This window comes from Podarcis erhardii (genome assembly GCF_964252035.2).
Source record: "Podarcis erhardii genome assembly, chromosome: 5".
NCBI lineage: Eukaryota > Metazoa > Chordata > Lepidosauria > Squamata > Lacertidae > Podarcis > Podarcis erhardii.
Genome location: NC_138509.1, coordinates 81,023,472 through 81,043,071, shown reverse-complemented (window position 1 = coordinate 81,043,071; position 19,600 = coordinate 81,023,472). Strand labels below are relative to the sequence as shown.

General features: G+C 40.4%; 1 protein-coding gene across 2 annotated transcripts in view; it reads right to left on the bottom strand.

The window, feature by feature from the left end:
- LOC309342169 (schwannomin-interacting protein 1) overlaps positions 1–17,675 on the bottom strand; it is a 372,887-nt gene extending 355,212 nt beyond the window's left edge. Inside the window, exon 1 of one of the 2 annotated variants that reach the window (XM_081862495.1) lies at positions 17,544–17,675. In XM_081862495.1, the coding sequence (XP_081718621.1) occupies positions 17,544–17,552 (9 nt within the window). In that variant the 5' untranslated portion in view covers positions 17,553–17,675. The remainder of the gene's footprint in view (positions 1–17,543) is intronic. The other variant, XM_081862498.1, reaches the window with a different exon arrangement.
- Positions 17,676–19,600: the final 1,925 nt, after the last annotated feature.

Genomic DNA, 19,600 nt, shown 5'->3' with positions numbered 1-19,600 from the left:
ATTCATACACTTCTTTGTGACAGGCACTGTCACCAAGGTCTATATTTAATTGCTTCCTCCACCCCAACCCAAGTGAATATGTTTGCTGTCCCGATGATAAATCTACAGCCTATCCCTTGCCAAAGAAAAATTGCACAGGCTTTTCAGTATGTTGGCGCTGCAGGTCACATCTATCATCCTCAGGCCTCTGTTTTGCTTTTAATTACAAAACTTCACTCAAGAATGTTACTTCCAGTCCTAAAGCGAAGTGAAGGAAAATGTAGGTTTTAATTTGCAGAGTAGCACTTAAATTTTCAACCCAGACGACATTAATTTGCTGGTACTAAGCAACCGCCACAACAAAAAAAGTGTAATTTAGATTTACATGAAAACCTTGTGACTATGTTACAACTCCACATTTCCCGAGCACGTGGTACATTTGCTACAAAATTGTGGAATATTTCTATTCCACTGGAATAAATGGGATTTAATTCCTTTGAGTTTGATGAAGTTTAAGGGCACATCCTTTTGGATGTGGGACCCCCGCCACCAAAAAATCGTAGTGGAGCTGATTACAGAGATTATTCATCTCCTTTTGGAGATGTTTTGCAGAACATGAGTGGAAAACAAAACAGAAGCCATGTGAATCAATATTCACTTCTTATAGTACAGTAAATAAAACATTCCTCTTATACAGATAGGTAGCCGTGTTGGTCTGCCATAGTCAAAACAAAATAAAAAAATTCCTTCCAGTAGCACCTTAAAGACCAACTAAGTTAGTTCTTGGTATGAGCTTTCATGTGCATGCACACTTCTTCAGATACACAGATTCCTCTTATAGTTAGTACATACAAATTTCATACATGGACATTATTGTTCCTTTGGCTAATGCTTTTTTTAAAAAAATGAATCCTGAAACAAATTAATTCTGTGATCACTTCCTCCTGCCCATTCTCCCAAGATAAGATCCTCCAGGCATTCAACAATACATTTACACACATTTACACACATGCACCAAACATATTATATAGCAGCTCTGATTGCAGTGTGCCAACATTAAGGACTGCAATGAACACAGTGTTGAATGTCTCTGCTTTTATCTTCCCATCCCACTAAAGGTCATGGAAACTCAGTTGCCCAAAACAATGAGATGGTTTAAAGAAACAGAGGAGTTAGGGCAAAGCCTTTTATCCACAGATGGATCAGAAGGCAACAGTTATTGATGTGGCCCAGGAGGAATCTGAGCCTGCCTTTTAAAAAGTCCATAAACTTCAGCTAGTAACACCGCCACCAGATTGCCATCACTCGAGCATATTATTTCAGCATTTTTCAATCTACCTCTGTTGATTTTCCATCTCCGGGCTCAATTTAAATATACTAGTTCTTCTATTTAAAGTCCTAAATGGATTGGGACCTGGGTATGCTTAGGACAGCCTACTCCTAGATGTGCTTTCCTATGCACACCTTGAGCTTCTGGTCCGTATAACCCTTCTGACGGGATGTCTAATAGGAGCAGGGCCTTCTCAGTAGTGGTGCCAACTTTATGGAATGCTCTCCACAGGGAGACCCAACTGGTCCCAGCCCTGAGCACCTTTGGGCAAAAGAAAACCTGGATTTCCAAAAAGACATTTGGAATCCGGTGGTTTTTATATTTACCACTTATCTGTTACAGCCATATGTGTTATACCCCAATATATATAATTTAACACACACACATGATCTACTTGAAATTCTGGGCATGGTTACTGCATACTTACTATGAAGATGCCTTCTATAGTAACCTCTGTGCAAAGGGTTAAATGTATCAGTATCAGCAGCCTAAGATTGTGGAGCATGATAGAAGTTTTCCATTTAGAGAGAAATCTTTTGATCAATAACTATCACCATAGGATATTTTTATTCTATGAAAAATTACATAGCAAAAATCCCTGCTATGACTGGTTCTATATATATTTAATAGCCTCCAAGAAAAAAACATTGCCAAGTGAGTTACAACATTGACTTGGGTTCTGTAAGATAAGGTTTTAAGAGAATCAAGTGTGAACTCCATTATGATCATAACTTTATTTCAGGGGAAGTCAGTAAATGGCAGATGAATCATGTTCTACATACACGACATTTCTTGAGCATTTAGGCATATCTGACATAAGTGTGCTAAATGCCCAAAGACCAGAAAGATTGACTGTTTTATCCCTTATTAGTATTTATGCAGCCCCAATTTGAAGCACAGCCCAATTTCTGTGACCATGTTTACAGATGAGTCCCCAGAAAGCATGTATGGGGAGGAGGGGAGTGATACTTACATGTTAAAGGCTCCAAATAAGGAAGTATTCAAGATTCATTGTTAACGTGTTATAAATACATAGGTAGCTGTTACCCCAGAGACTATACACGCCAGAAAAATAAATCATCTACTAGAATAATAATAGTATCTGGACAAGTTTATATTGAAATAATATATGAGCGTAAAGTGCATTTGTTTTAATTAACAAAGCCTTGAAATATTATCTTGCCACTTTTAAGGGAACCTTAGAGGCTTTTCCAAAGTCTTTGGGCAGCGTCCAGAGATCCAAAAGTGGAGTTCTTCCCAGGTAACAGAGCTTAGCCTGCCTCCTTCCTGACATCAAACCTTTACACTGCCCCCCAAAAGTTGTTCTAATCATCTAGGTACCCTCTGGAATTAAAGTGGCCACTCACACACCCACTCACACACCCACAAAAAGCGGAAATGCATCAAAGAGGACACCAGTTTGCATTTAATTTGCATATGCTAATTTATATGCCTAGGTGTACACAAGGTTGAATTTGCAGCAATTCTTAGTGATTCAAGGTTATGTTCGATTTAGTGGTTCATTGAAGGCTGGACATCACTAATAACACCCGGTTGCAAATGACATGACAGAAGCTAGATATAAATATTACTGCAAGCCAGGACAACTTTGTGACCAAGCCAAATGCAAAACCCTAGAAGGATATTGCATTATTTTTGCTGCCTGGGGCTTCAAGAATGAGGAAATTGTTGTCCAGTTTAGGGCAGCGCTTAGCTTGGCAAATGACAAGTTGGCCATGCCTGCATGAGTTACAGTCACTATGAAACATTATATATGTATGAAATATATTTGGGGAGATGTTATTTAAAGAAGCAGACAAAATGGCTGCATACAGCACCCTTGGAAAGTTACCAGAGACCCAAAGTCCTGGCATGGCCTTTCCTGAGCCCTTATTAAATCAAGTCTCCTGACCACCACTCTAATTTCCCACAGTGCCCTGGAGTGACACTATGTTGGGTTATGATCAGAAATTAAAGTGGCAGCCACCTGAGACTGACTGGGAAACCTGTTGCTGTTGTCACTGGTTGCTGATGCTCCTACCAGGTAAGCCAACTGGATTCCTGTAGACAAGAGAGCCCACCAGAGGGGACTTTACCACCACACACTCCCTTGAACCTGGAGCAAATCCTGTTTTAAATTCCTTTTAACAGTTTAACAGAATCTGTTCAGTTCCTTTTAAGTCTTCCTATCAAGTATTCTTGGTTGCCTCCTACTGTTGCAGTAGCATATCAACTGTCAAGTACATTTAATGTAAATTACCAAGTGTGTGAGTGTAAAAAGTCAGCTTGCTACTCAAATTAGATTTTATTTTTATTTTTGAAGTATGCTAAATCTCCAGTAACCTTTTTGGAAAATCAGGTGTGTCTTTCACAAATCATGAGAGAGGATCAACTGGAATTAAGTCTCAGGCTCTTAATATATGTTTGTCAAGAAGGAGATTTAAAAAAAACAAAAAAACCACCTTTAATTTTAATTTTATTGTTACATAGCTTCTTTCCACCACACAAATACAATCTATTGCTCAATTAATATGGAGCAGAACATATTCAAGATAGGCTCAGTTAATTGCTCTCATATTATGGATTCATGGAATCACCTGCATAATATATTCTAGAAGGCTTCTGTAAAACTTTCTGAAAGAAAAATGCCCTCCAGGAATCACAAAATTAACCTCTGATCTTATTTTATTCTTTAAAAAATAGTATTAAGACTAGGGAACAAAAGAACAGCTGGCTGAAAATGTGCAGGAAACTGCATTACATCAATGAGTTTATTCATCAAAGCACACATACACACACGTGTTGTGTATCCCTCTTTGTAATGATTCCTCCCTACGTGTTGACACAGGAAAGTTCAAAGCCCAAAGCTCGATGGTTAACTGGAACCAGAAGCTATAACACTGGTTCTGGCCTGACTGCACCGGCTGCCAATTTGTACCTGGGCCCAATTCAAAGCACTGGTTTTGACCTTTAAAGCTTTATGCAACTCAGGACCTCTGTACCTCAGGACTTTCCCCGTAAGAACTTGCCCAGACCCCAAGATCATCACTGGAGGTCCTTTTATGCATGCCTCCTCCCTAGGAGGTCCAGTGCAAAGTTCTGCTTTTGAATCCACTGAAACCTGATTTGGAATAAACAAATGTCCCTCCTGAGAAAGTAGCCCAAGTATGGGTATTTCTACAATATTCTCCCCAATGAAATCATTGAACTTTTCTGCAGTCTTCAACTTTATTAATCCTTTTACACCTCTGCCATTATCTAACATGCCAACTAGGTGGTTTTCTACTTCTAATGTATTTAAAGAAACGTTGTTTAAATATTTTTTTTGTTATTAGCAGTTCAAAAATCTATCTTCCACTTGCCTCCTTGCCTGCTTATAGTTGCTTGGTCAGAGTTGAGGATGCTTTTATTTTCCACATTTGGACCTGACTTCCATTTCTTTAAAGAAGCCATCTTGGCCTTTGGATCTTCCTTAACTCTAACTCAACAGCCATGCTTGCACCCTCTTGGACTTTTTGTGCCTTTCCAAATCTGTGGCATGTATTTTCTCACTGCTTCTATTCTTCTGGCTTTGAATAACCACAAATTAGGAATGCACCATTACATTGTTATTGGCTGCATATTGTTAAACGGTAACTAAATTGTGTGAATTTCAGGCAATTAACTTCAGCAAGTTGCTCAGGCTCTGAGTGCACTTCTACTGATAATGTCAAAATGTGCTCCTTTAGTGACCAGATTTCTGCAGGATAAAACTACCAAATTTTCACCAATATATATATGTGCAAATGTTACTTTGCTTCAGTGCAAATCATTGTTGGCAAACAGTTTCCCTGAAATGAGAGGCAGCAAATTAGAGCTCTGATCATTCAACTCCAATTATCCCTGGCATATAAATTTCCATGTGAACCTTTTCAAAAAATAAAAATAAAAATCACAAATGGAGCAAACCAAACTGATTGGGAAAATGATAAATCAATAGAAACTAAAGCTGACATCTCTTCCCACAGGATCCCCAGCACTGGGTAGGTTCATACACCAGAAAATCCTTTAGATGGGAATCCAGTAAAATGTATGTTGAATACACATGGATATTTCTTTATAAGCAAACTATAAGCAACCTATTACACACAGCTTGGTTGAAATTGGATGGGCTTTGCCATCACATTTGATTCAACAGTGGTTTCACTAGACTGTGCCTAACCCTAGAGCAGGGGAGGGAAATTGTAGCCCCTCTAGTTGTTGCTGAACTGTAACTCCCGTCAGTTCTGGCAAGCATGGCAACATCTGGGAGGCCAAAGTTTCCTCACCAGTGCCCTACTACAACCAGCTTCTAGGATAATGCTGCACTTGGCTTCAGTAGGGCTAAAGTAATTTTAAGATTTGCCCTGTTCAGAATGGTTCTACTTCCTGCTAATTTAAACCTAACTAACATAATGCCTTGCTCTTGTGGCTGACAGTGATCACTTGAACAGTTTTCATCGCTTACAACCTTTGCCTCTAGCACTTTCAACTTTTAACCACAGAGTTCATAATACAAGCATGGATTGCAATCAAGAGATGTAGAAACACTCAGGAAGCAAGGCGGTTGCATTCTGATACGCACCTGTGCCTTTGGAAATTGCCAAGTGAAGGGGAGAAAAATACATCTGGCTCCCATAAGTGTCAAAATAATCCATTCCCTGTGAGTCAAATTACATGACACAAATTCTGTGGGTCACATATACACACACCAAAAACCCTTTAGACAGGATATTACTCAGAAGAGAAGAAAAATAGTTTGGATTTGATATCCCGCCTTTCACTCCCTTTAAGGAGTCTCAAAGCGGCTAACATTCTCCTTTCCCTTCCTCCCCCACAACACACACTCTGTGAGGTAAGTGGGGCTGAGAGACTTCAGAGAAGTGTGACTGGTCCAAGGTCACCCAGCAGCTGCAGGTGGAGGAGCGGAGACGCGAACCCGGTTCCCCAGATTACGTGACTACCGCTCTTAACCACTACACCACACTGGCTCCACACTCAGAGTGGAGGAGTCACAGTTTGACTGGTTGTCCTTCTGCTCCCTCCCAAGCAAGATTGTTTTTCACCTGATTGGTGTATGTGAACAACCAGAATGGAAATGGTTAATCATCCTCTTATCTGAACACCCTTCTTTTGACCCAATCCACAGTTGAGGAATTGTCGCTGGCTCACAGACCAAAGACTGCTGATGCATGATCTGCTCCCTGGCCCCACCCCACCCTCAGGCCACTGTGAATAGGCCAGAATTCAAGACTGGGTTTGGTGGGAACCCAGGATGCTCTGCAACAGCCAGGAGAAGGGGCCAACGGCCACAAACAAAATGGTGTGGCTCTGGGAGGACAGGGGAGCCGCCGCGCCGCTTTGCAACCATCGCCCACCCAAGCACTGGGTAAGCAGCCTTTGCATTTGTTAATCTGTTTCAATGGAAAACAAACAAACAAATAAATTAAATGGTGGTCCTGAAATCTGCTTCTGACAATTTAAGCAAAGGACGGTAACAAAATGTTTTCAAGGTAGTGGCAGCTACACTACAGCACTTTTACGCACTGAATCTCAGGGATACCACAGACACATCCCCAAACAGTGAAACTTTACAGATTCCTATTAAGAAAAGTCACTTTAAATTTATTCCATTCTCACTCAATAACCATTCTTTGTCAATTCATGGTAAAAGATACCGCATTCAAAAATATCAAATGGGGTGGAAAATTTTGGTGAGATACTTATCAGATTGTAGGGGCTTTGTTGCTCTTACCTTACTTTTGAGGGGTGGGGGGATGTTTGTTCTACCAAACATCACTCCAATGGTCAATTTTCTGAAGACTTCTCTTGGCTGGGCTTTTACGTAAGTACAGGAATACTAGGAGGCTGTGTACCATTGCTGTGCATTATGGTTAGTGGCACTATTTAAACTTAGTTTAAAGTTTAGTTTATAGTATATCCAATGTGGTGCCATACATATATTGTTTGACTACAGTTCCCATCATCCTTGGCCGTTGGCCATGCTGGCTTGGGCTGATGGGAGCTGTAGTTCAACAACATCAGGAAGACACCACATTGGCTCTGTTTGACTTAGGTCTTTTGGGGAAATTTTACTCATGCCACAGTACTCTACAGAATACCAGAAGGCAATAACCCAAAAATGAACACTTTCTGCTATTGCCTCTATGCTCTGAAATCCCCTTCATTTTGCCATACATGAGCCATCACCCATTATTTGCTTCAGACATCTTGAAAAGCCTATTGTTCTGCCCAGGTCCATAAGATTGGACCCTAGTATTACTAGATTTCTAGTTTTTTTTCCCCTTTGTTTTTCTGATATGGTTTTATTATTTGTAGGTTTGTTTGTTTTTGTACACTGCTTAGAGATTTTAAATATTAAGTAGTTTAGACGTGCTTTTAAATAAATAAAATAAATAAACTGGGATTAAATTCAGTCTGAAGCTCCAGGGCAATAAAGACATATAAATAAAATAATAGCGGAGGGAAAATATTAGGAAAGATGCAACCATTGGGAATTTGTAATGCAATTTTTGGAGTTGGTGGTTATATGTAATTTATCTATTCTAATGCTTGTTTGGGTTCAGTTGGGAGTCGTTGCAGGTTGCCTTGTTGTGTGAAATAAATAAATAAAAATATGGAAAATCTCCTGAGCTCAAACTTAGCAGAGTGTTCTGGGTGTTCATCTTTTAAACATTATAAAGCTGGAGGAACATTCTTGACAGTTATAAATTCAGGCTTAGGATGCAGCAGCCAGGATGCACACAAGGCATTTGAGAACATGGTCCATGAATAAGTTAGAGCTTAGATGAAACTTTTCAAGAGTGCCTTTAAAAGCGACCTGTAGTGTATTTTTTTGTTTTGTTTTGTTAACAAAACAAGCAAAAGATACACATTGGCCAAGTGTGGGAGAATGAGCTGCCTGGGCTGGTTTCATATAGCCACTTTCCCCATTCAATCTAACTTTGGGAATTTCTACACTACAGAATTTAAATCATTGTGGTTTCCCTAAAGAATCCAGGGATTTTTTATTACAACCCTCAAGGTTCCTTGTTAAACCAGCTTAGGTCTACAGTGCAGGTGTCATCATCATCCATCATCCATCATCACCATCATCATTATTATTATTTCTATACCATGTGCATGCCAAAATTGAGATATGCTTGTTCAGCTCATATTCTGAAGCAACCACATGGAACTCAGTCTTATGAGCAGACTCAATGAGAAAAATCAATTTTTCATTGTGGTAAGGTAGCCAAACTCCTAATAAGCCCAACAGCAGGAATCATGTAGAATTTTTTTGGTGGGGTATTTTAACCTAAAGTGCCTGTAAAAGGAAATCATATTATAGAACAGGAAACCTGACAGCACAAAAGCTTGCCAAACAAACCTGGTATTTGCAAGGTATACACATGGGAGAAGCTGGAGCATCTGTGCTAATTCAGTAAGGCTAAAAATGTTTTAAGGGAAAAACAACAGCTTAAAAAAAGAGAGCTTAGCATGTAAATACTAGAGTTTGATTTTGAAAGACAAAAGAGTAGATAGAAATGACCTTTGGGCAGCATGATATGAGCAGGAGAGCAGAAGACTGCATAAAAATGGAGACAGGTACTTTAAAACACCTGACGGGAAGCTCACAGACGCGTACATAATGTAAAGTTCAAGATGTCATTATTTTCTCCATGCTGTTTGAAACCAGCTGAAGTCTATTTGAACTTGATATGGTCTGTTCCAGATTAATAACTAGCCAAATGTGTTTGGCAAGACACACGTTGGATGGAGTGTTTTGGATTTGGCATGGAAACAAAGCCTCTGGTGATAAAGGGTGTTGAAGACTCAGCTGTCACAGACATGCACCAGGTACTATACAGACAGCATCGTCGCAGAGAAAATGTTTTAGGCGGCTGTTCTGCAGCAGCTGGACTCCTTAGTGACCAAGCTACCCTTCACGCATGGGAGCTGAATGTCTGTGATTACATCCCACGTAGCTGAGTTCTGTGTATAAATGATGCAACCATGCGAGCAAGGGACCAAACCCAAAGGTCTTGCCTATTTCAAATGGCACCCTCCCTCCTAGAGAGGGTTGAATTCTGAACAGATAGGAAAGACTCATTCAGAGGTACAGAACATGTTTTGCAAGCAGAAGAGTCCACAGGTTCATTCTCCGGCATCTCCAGCATTAGGCTTGGGCAGATAATCTGACTGGGACTTTGGAGAGCCACTACCCCTCAGAGAAACCAGATATGAGTTAGATAAGGCATCGCCCTACATATGGACCTTTAGTTCAGTATGGTGCTTGGGGTGCTAAGCTGGGGTGCTCATGGGGGGGGGGGGGGGAGTGGTGTCCTCCCAGCAGCAGACTGTGCTTGACAGGACAGGGAAGGGCGAGGCAGCAACGAGGCCAAGAAGCTCCAGGTTGGTAGCAGCTCTGCAGGTACCCATCACATCTCCATCTCAATGAGCAACGTGCCAGTACCAGGAGGACACCACTGCCACTGCTGCCCTCACAAGCCACCACTGGTGTCCAGGCTGATTCAAGTTCCAATGGCTTGATTATTATTATTTGTCTCGGAACTACTGGAATTGACCGATGATTGTCCACAAACCAGCAGTGTTCCACGAAGTCTGATTTTTAACAGCTAAACGAAGCAAGTAGAAGAGATCATTTGGAGCTCAAAAAGAAACTAAATTTTGGAGGCACTTGGGAGGCAGAAATGCATCTGAAAACCAGTTGCTGGAAACCATGGGAGGGCAGAGTGCTCTTCTGCTCATGTTCTGCTCCCACAGGCCACTGTGAGAACAGGATGCTAGACTAGATGGACCAGACAAGGTGGAAGTGGTGCTGTTGAGTAACCCCTTCATTCTTGCAGGAGCTGTGATTCTCATTTTTAAAGACTGGTGGTGATATTCACACCCACCCCATGGCTCCTCCAGATTACCTGTTTATTCAGCATTAATCCTGATTTGCTTGTACAAGTCATATGCAGTAGTTAGACCATGGTAGGCAAACTTAGGTCCGGGGGCTGGATCCGGCCCAATCACCTTCTAAATCTGGCGGGCGGTCCAGGAATCAGCGTGTTTTTACATGAATAGAATGTGTCCTTTTATTTAAAATGTATCTGTGGGTTATTTGTGGGGCATAGGAATTCGTTCTTCCCCCCAAAAAAATATAGCCCAGCCCCCCACAAGGTCTGAGGGACAGTAGACTGTCCCCCTGCTGAAAAAGTTTGCTGACCCCTGGGTTAGACTATATCCCATTTTTGTTGATCATTTGTGGATGGTCGTACAACAATGAGCCTTCATCCTCCATTCACCTTGATTTGCTTGCAAGGTTTTTTAAATATCTTCTCACAAGTCATTTCTTCACCTCACATGTTTCAAGGCACTTCCCTGTCCCTTTCCAAGCTGAAAGAAGGCCCATGTTTTTTAAAAAGTGGGTTTGTTGCATTAGGGCGGCAGAACCCTTTACTCCACTTTACATGCACAAACCTAAAATTCTGGCATCCACTTGAATCCCTTCCACAAAATAATGACAGCCTGGATGCATGGACCGAGACAGATAAAATGAAGGGGGGAAATTTGTAGAAGGGTTAATGAAAGACCCGTACCAGTTAACAGGAATGATAACCTAGACAGGACTGCACATGGAAGGGGTGAATGGGACACTGTGACCAGAATAAGGCTAGGACAGCAACTGAACCAACTTTTTGTCTACCAACAGTGGTCAAACAGATGCTATAGCATAGATTCACACTAAGGTGATAGCAAATCCCCTGTGGCTATTCGGTTTCTGGTTTGAAAATGTATTGTCATTAGAAATGAAGGCTGCACTTCTGGTTGTCACGACAAAAAACTCTCATGGCTTATAGTCATGCTAATCTGTTTTGAATTGATTAAGCAGTATTGTGCAGCCACTGCAGCTTTTGAGTCATCTTCAAGGTGGCCCAGCGCTGAATAGATTATAGTAGCCAACCCTCAAGGTTATATGGCTTATCATGGTAAGATGTCCTGTTCTATGCAAGGGTAGAAACTGCACAAGTGCAGCACTCCTGGCTGCTACCATTACCTGCTTTTTCAGGAGTAAGGCAGGTTTCAGAAGCACTTTAAAAAAACACACACACCAAGATCTCAGTGCACACTGAATGTAGAATATAATGTTGTGTGTACACAGCCTTAGAAGCATATTCACAAATGAGAACCCTGATTAACAGAGAGTTAAGAACCACTTTGAACCAGGGCGATTGAATGAAACAAGGTAGCTCAGTTGGTAGTGCATGGGAGTCTTAATCTCAGGGTTGTGGATTCGAGCCCCAAATTGCCCAAAAAGATTCCTGCATTGAAGGGTTTGGACTAAATGACCCTTGTAGCCCCTTCCACCTCTATAGTTCTGCGATTCTACGCAGCACTCACATACAAACACTTCCCATGCCACTGAAACCAATTTTGTACTTGTGAAAATCGAAAACATTTTTGGCTTAAATTATTTTTTAAAAACTGGAATCATCAAAACATTTATTTTGGAGAAGCCAGATTAGTTTCAACAGCATTTTTCTAGAGTAGGACAAATACGTCATTTCCAGTTTTTCACCATTTCCCATTTTTTAGTCTACAGTTGTCCTTATTTCAATATCAGTTTATTATTTAAAAAAATGAAAATTCATCAGCATTTTAGTGCAAATTTATCCTGATATACACATTTCTATATGCAAGTTTGCCCAACATACATATTTTTGCAAGGCAAGTTCCCCCAGTTAATGTATTTTTAAATGTCATTTTCACTAATATATGCACTTTTGAAAGCAAACTTTACCATGGTTATATGCATTTTTGTACATCTTAGTTGCATTGCAGCGGTGCGTGCATTCAATGCTTCTTTAGACACCTTACACGTGAAGATTATACACACACATACACACTGCACTGCATTAAGGGCTGGTTCACCCAGACTTAAGAGTGGAAGGTAGCGTTTGCCCACATGGCAAGCATTATTGTTATTATTTAGGGTCATCTTGTGGATGATCAATTTTGCATTGCAAAATTCAGAAGAGTGTGAATTTTGAAGAAGGTCTTTGTTTCAGTTTGTGCACTGTTTTGAAAAGTGTGGATTTGGTAGATTCACTTTTAAAGGCAAACTGAAAGTCTCAACCCCATCCCTACAAAAAGTAAAAAGCTTCATTATCATAGATCAGAAATATGTGTTTTCTTCCAGGTGCAGCTGATTTCATAGCATGATTTCCAAATTTGGAACTGCCAAACATATCATACTGGCCCACTTTTTTCTCTGTTTAACCCTGCAGTTACCCATGGAAACTAGTGCAAACTAAAATCAGTTGCTCATGACCTCCCAGTTATTACCTATTTAAAATGCAACAAGCACCTTCAAACTCATCCTCTTCCCAAGACCTCATCCAATTAGCGGGACTCATTCACAATTTCCTTCTACTCATTTTAATATTTACGGAAAACAAGCTGCAGGCACTGTGTGTGTAGAGGGGTTTTGTACCACCCTAAAATAAAGGCACAGCATTATAAATGGGAGCTTTTGTATGCCAGACAAGCTATCTATAGAAATTTTCACCTTACTTGTTGAGCTAGTTACTGAAATTCAAAGTCCACTGTGTGCTCCTTTGGTACATTATATTTCCTTATTATATCTATCACTATGTTTGCTTTGTGTGATGTCATTATCATCCTGTTTTATATACTCTGGAAGCCAGCAGCCCATAGAAGAAGCTGGTTAATACAGAACAATATATGAAACTGTTCCCTGTTTCCCTCTGCTTGCCTCAGACCATTTTTTAAAACCTCTCTGTCCATTTATTTCAACATCCCCCTCTTCCCTCAGGTGCCTGTACATAGGTCCATTACTTACTCTGCATCCTTCCTTCAGCCACTTTGTTTCTGGACCGCCAGTAAACCCCAGTCCTCAGACTCCCCCACAGAATACCGTATTTTTTCGTGTATAAGATGAGCCTTTTTGACCAAAAAGAGGTTGAAAATTTAGGTTTGTCTTATACACGGGTAGTGCTGAGGGGGAGCAGGCAAATGTGTTTTTTTGGCACGAGCATGAGTTTTTAAGTGCCGTTTTGCCGCTTGATTATTGTGGGGGGGGGGTGTGTGCTGAAAATCGCTCACCCACCGGAACGAAACATGAGCCCGAGATTGGAAGCGACGCAAGTGGTTGTGTGCTGCGTTCTGGTGGGTGAATGATTTCCAGAATTGCCCCCCAAATAATCCTCTTCCAAAACTCAATCCCCCGTATTTTCTAAATTTTGAGGCCCCCAAAATAGGGGGCGTCTTATAGACAGAAAAATACGGTATGTGTGATGTTTTAATCCTGGCCAAATTGGAAATTTATCCTTCTCCCACAGTCAACAGCTGGGCTGAACATGTCCTGAGAGCTTTGCTGTCTGAGGACTTGGAATAATTGTGAACATTCTATGCCATCTGATAACAAGGGCTTCACCAGCATAAGCACAGTCCAGTGTACACAATTGTGTACACAGTGTACACAATTGTCACATATTTATCCCACCCTTCCTGTAAGGACCCCCAAGCAGCATATATGGGGGGGAGTAGCCCATTTTATCCTACAACAACACTGAGAGGTAGACTAGACAGAGATAATAATTGACAATCCAGTGGTGTTCATGATTGAGCAGATATTTGCACCACTATAAAGAACTTTCCTGAGGTTATATAGCAGCCAATTTAACATACTCACTGGAAATTATTGCAATGATTTCACAGCACGTATGACTTCACAACATGTATGGCAGAGCCAAAACATATATGTGCATAGTCAGTTTACATTACATTACATTATATCCACATTTTTCACGTAAATGAGAATTGCCATATACAAAAAAGTTATGGGAGAGTCACCCGCAGGTGCGCATGAAACATTGTGGTTCTTTAGGCTGTAAGTCAAACCTATAGAAGAGCAGAAAACCCAAAGCAGGCAATGACAGAAGCTTCTGATCTATAAAATGGCTTAATTTGTGAACAAGTAGAGCACAATTACGGTGTTTTATGCCACTAAGCTGCCTTTCAAATAAATTATGTATTCAATATGTAATTAAAGTTCCAAGGTTGGCACTTTGTGTGTGCTGACATTTGTAATATATAGGCAACCATTAGCAAATGGATACCGAGGCTTTGGCTGGACAATTGAGTGAATCAAAGTCTAACCACCTTTTGGTAAATTAATCATCACTAATGCACATTTTCATTTGTGTGAATTAACAAAATAGTCTGTAATTGTCCAATAAATTTGTTAGAGAATGCTGAGGCTTAGATTTATAATAGTTCTGCATAGCCCATTAGTCAATATTTTAAATTCCATGCCAAGAACTGGTGTAAGATTATTCTACTGAACAGATATCACCGTATATTTGAGTCATAATACAACCCTGTCTGCAAAGATTATGGTCCAAGGTTGGTTATTCAGCAGGGAACAGAGCTGAACAAAACACACAAACTTCCTTTGGTGCAAGATTCACACAACCATATTAGTTTTGCGGTGGGGGGGGGTTGTTCCATCATGAATTGATTTCTGCACTCCCTAAGAGACAGATCTTTACCAAATTGGGTTGTCTCACAGCGAATCTTATCAGACACTATCTGAGCATTCAAAAACATACAGTGACAATCACATGAGAGGGTTGTGTGAATTTGCTCTGCCCCTCTCCACAAGGTTTCCACATGGTGACATTATACAGTGGTACCTCGGGTTAAGTACTTAATTCATTCCGGAGGTCCGTTCTTAACCTGAAGCACCACTTTAGCTAATGGGGCCTCCTGCTGCCGCTGCGTCTCCGGAGCACGATTTCGGTTCTCATCCTGAAGCAAAGTTCTTAACCTGAAGCACTATTTCTGGGTTAGTGGAGTCTGTAACCTGAAGCATATGTAACCCGAGGTACTGCTGTATCTGAAACTGGGCAGCCTGTCAAGTGTTGCCATGAAGTGGAGTCCTGCTTTAGACAAGTCCTCAATTCATAGACATCCTTGTATGCAGGGGAAGGTGGGTAAGTGTGGCGCATTCCCATCGCTCACACAATTACAGCTGCTTGTTTTTGAACACCTGAATAATGCTACTATCATACAATGGAACTGCATGCAGTTCCATGTGGAACTGCAAAAGTATTCCAACGGGACAACACAATCCACCTTGAAAAGGCTTTCCAAGAGCTGCTACCACAAAATATTTGAGCTTTATTTGACTGTTTTCTAAGGACGCAATAAGGGATTAGCAGTTTGGGAGTATGTCCAATCAAGAGCATGCTTTCTCATGCTGCTGGTGGCTTGCACAGCTTGTGGATGTGGTGAATTGTGGGCTGTGGTGCAGTTCTCATGGAGCACTGCTGGTATGAAATCTATTGCACATCTTTTGTATTATTCATAATAGAAAAATCTATGATGCACCTTTTGTCTTGGTACTGATTCTTCTAGTTCCAGATTTGCACTAAAGCATGAAACCAGGGGCACAGGAAACTCCCATATGACATGCCTCAACATGCTGATGTGCATGGGATATTGTGGAATTGGTCCAACTTACACCCACTTCTCCTAGTCTCCTAGTCTTCAGCAACTCTGCTCCCTATCATCTTTTGCTACCCTCCTTGAATAATGTGTTTGCACTCAGACCCTCAACCTGGAGCAAGTTAGCAACTTCTGTACTGAATCCAGGAGCACAATTTAATACCAATGCAAAGCTGCGATGTCATTTAACTCATATCACAGCTTTGATGCACCAACATGGCAGAATACTGTGGATTAGCTTACAATTCACGCCAGAGGTATCTTTCCAAAGGACACGCTCAATGCAATAAAAAAAAAATAATGAATGCAGCTTCCAAAGGTCAACCTGCCAGTGTTAACCTACCATTGCCCAAATAGTTGCATCTGAACCGAATACCAGTTAGCCATCTCAGAAATGCACCATTCCACTTTATTTGTCCCTTAAGCTAATAGCATGCAATGCTTGGATTCTTAGCTATGTAGCCTATCCACAGGTTTTGTAAAGATAGAGCAATGCTGTAAAAGTTTAATCAATACATGAGGATATTTAAATAGGGAGTGTAACAACAAATTAAAAATTAGATTTTTAGGAAACAGTATAGTGAGTTCACAGAAGCTTATGCAGTGTAACAGTGCCATCCTATGGCTTTTGTACTCAGAAGTCAGTCTGACTGTGGTCAGTAGAGCACTTACTCCCAGGTAAGTATAATGATGGCAGACTAAGTGAATATTTCATGCCACACCTATCAGCCAACAAGTAAAATGTGGAGCCTTTCTGTACTTGGGAGTGATATCGGTACTTTTTTTGGATCCTTCTATGCCATCTCACATCTAGATCACTAGATGCTAGTGAACCATCAATGGTGACACTGATCTTTAGATGTCTCCCCCAAAGCATTTTGATAAGTTAACTTTAATTACTACAAATTTACACTAGGAATAAGCTCAGAGCCACATGTCAGACAGATCTCAACTGAACACAACTGAACTGCCTTTTTACACAAATATGTAGGTCCCCCACAGAAATACTCATGGTAAAACAACTCAGTTCTTGGCTTCAGAGGTTTACATTGATCTACTTATTATTCAAGGTGAAGTATTTAGAATAGCTATAATGCCTCCTGAATAATGAAGCTCAGGAACCTAGGAGGTTACTCTGAACCACAACCACATTTTTCTCTCTACAGGAGTTGCAAAACGAAAAGACAAAAGATATTTTTTAAAATATATATATATATATACAAAGATTCTGCCACAGCAGCAGGATCTTTGCTATTTCAGAGTTCACTGAGTCTCCAGATATTTATTCAGTCCTTGCTTTTAAATCTATTGCTGTCAGACAAGTATCTCATCTCAGCACTCAGACATACTGGTGTGAACAGTAGTCTTCAATTTCAGTTTGCTTTGAAAAACTTACTCATTCTAAATTGCCTGTGCTGATCTCTATTTGCACAAGATTTGCTCCGAAAGAAAATGTTACTTGGATGAGAATCTTCTACACAGACACTTTAAATACATTTAGTTTTAAAACAGCACAACACATAACTACACATATACCTTAATACACACACACACACACACACACACACACACACACACACACACACCATATTCACATTCAGTTCACTCAGAAAGATGCATAAAAATCAAGGGGGAAACCCCTGCATGGTTTATTTAGTAAAAAGGTATACATTACCAGATGCATGGTGAAGTTGCAGGATCACCTGCAGAGGAGAGAGAAAATGCTAGGAATCGGATGCTGCCACAGTATTCCTTAATATTACACAGAGCCTGATCTGACTGTTACAGAATACCAGCAAAGTGTGAGGCTGGAAAACCTTTGAGTTGAGCTCACTCTATAGGCATCAGAAAGCCTCAAAGGGGAGTGAGAGGAGGGAGGGAGCGAGGGAGGGAGGGAGGAAGAGAGAAAGAGGCAGCCCACAAATAGCTAGATGAGAAACTTCTGGCACCTTTCCAGCCCAGGAATGAATTCACTGTAATTTGGAGATATATAGTGAAGGAAATGAAGGGAAACTTAGGTTTACAGATGGATTTGTCCCTGCTTAACCGGCTCTGCAAATATGTGCAGGCTTTATCTCAGCTAATTTTAAAATGCTGTTCCAGAAATAATACTGAACAAATTTGACTCTCCCCCCACAAACACACACAGATATCCTGCAAACACACACACACACGTAGCAGTTCTGACCAGCTTCCCCAGATACCAGTACCAACTTCAAACGGATCATTCCATCAGCTATTTGCTCTGCATTTTATTAATCCCAGCACAGAGCTGCTGTAGCAAATCTAATTCCTTTTATGCCTGAAAGTGGATTCATACCTCTTTATAATGCACTTTAGACATATAAACAGCTTTATGCCATACTGAATTTCTGATACCACACCAAGAAACTAAAATATAGTTCCCAAAAAAAAATCTGTCTCTCATGCACTAACACACACAATCTCATACAAGAAGAGACCAGCACTATTAAAATGAAGGTATTTGAGACTTTGAGAGCATAAAGAAAGAACAAAAATCTGAGCCCTGAACAAAAATGGCTGTCAACAAATTGTAGATATATAGGTGAAAAGAGGCAGTAAAAACAGTTGCACCTAATATGAAAGCCATTTCTACCCATCCAGTATAGGCAAATCTCCCCAGTTAAAGAACCCCCTAAAAAAGAAAAGACTAAATGACTGGATCCAGATAAAGTTTGTTATAGTATTTTAGTCCTACTGAAATTAATGGGTCAAATTAGCCATGACAAACTTGTCCCATTTGATTTCAGTGGGAATGTGGCTGCTGTCCTTCAGCACTTAGCTGGGAGTAAATCCCATTGAACCCATGCTTACTTCTGAGTAGGCATGTATAGAATTGTACTGTAAAGCATGAATATCTGGATCTAGCCCTATATTTTATTACTGACCAATTGTTCCAAGAGCATAAAACAAACCCACGTTTAGGTGAGTTCAGATATTTTTTTGAAACTACACTTATTAAATAAAAATACTCGAAAAGGAAATACATCTTTCCAAGTACTCACCACATTGCATGCTGGTTCCAGTAAAAAAACACTGTAGCAAATAAGAAAATAAAAATAGTATTAATGTTCAAAAAACCAACCACTATGATTAAAATGCATTTTCTAAGGTTGTGCTTCATACTGTATATCCTTAAGGCTGAATTCACACAACTGCTTTTCTATCATCATGAGATTTTTTAAAAATATACTGACTCCATGGTGGGAAGCATGTCAAACTGAATATCGTAAATGGCCCAGCAGGCATTCAGTTCCCAAGTCACCCCACAAAACGCAAACCTTCAGGTCTTTCAGGCTGCAGATAAGTCATGCATTGGACTCTTTTCACAAGAACCAAGTCTGTTTCTGAAATAAATATTTGAAACATACAAAGAAATAGAAATATCAACTTCTGAAATGTTGATTTGAGAAGCATTCTCTCTCTTTTTATTATTTAATACTGGGTTTGATTCTCAAGTTCCTTTAACTATCAAATGGATAGAATCCACCTCCTACAGAAGGAATCTGTCCACTGGTTAAAGGAGTCCATGCTTCAGATCAATTCTTCTGTTGGAGGGAGCCAATAGAGCCCAATGGTTGTGTCAAGGATGAGGAACCTCAGAACCAGGAGCCAAAAGCAACCCTCCAGATTATCAAAAAAATTCCCAGGCCACATCACCTCCCCAGCCACACTCCTCTTCTCCAGTCCTACTTTGTACCCTTCTTGAGA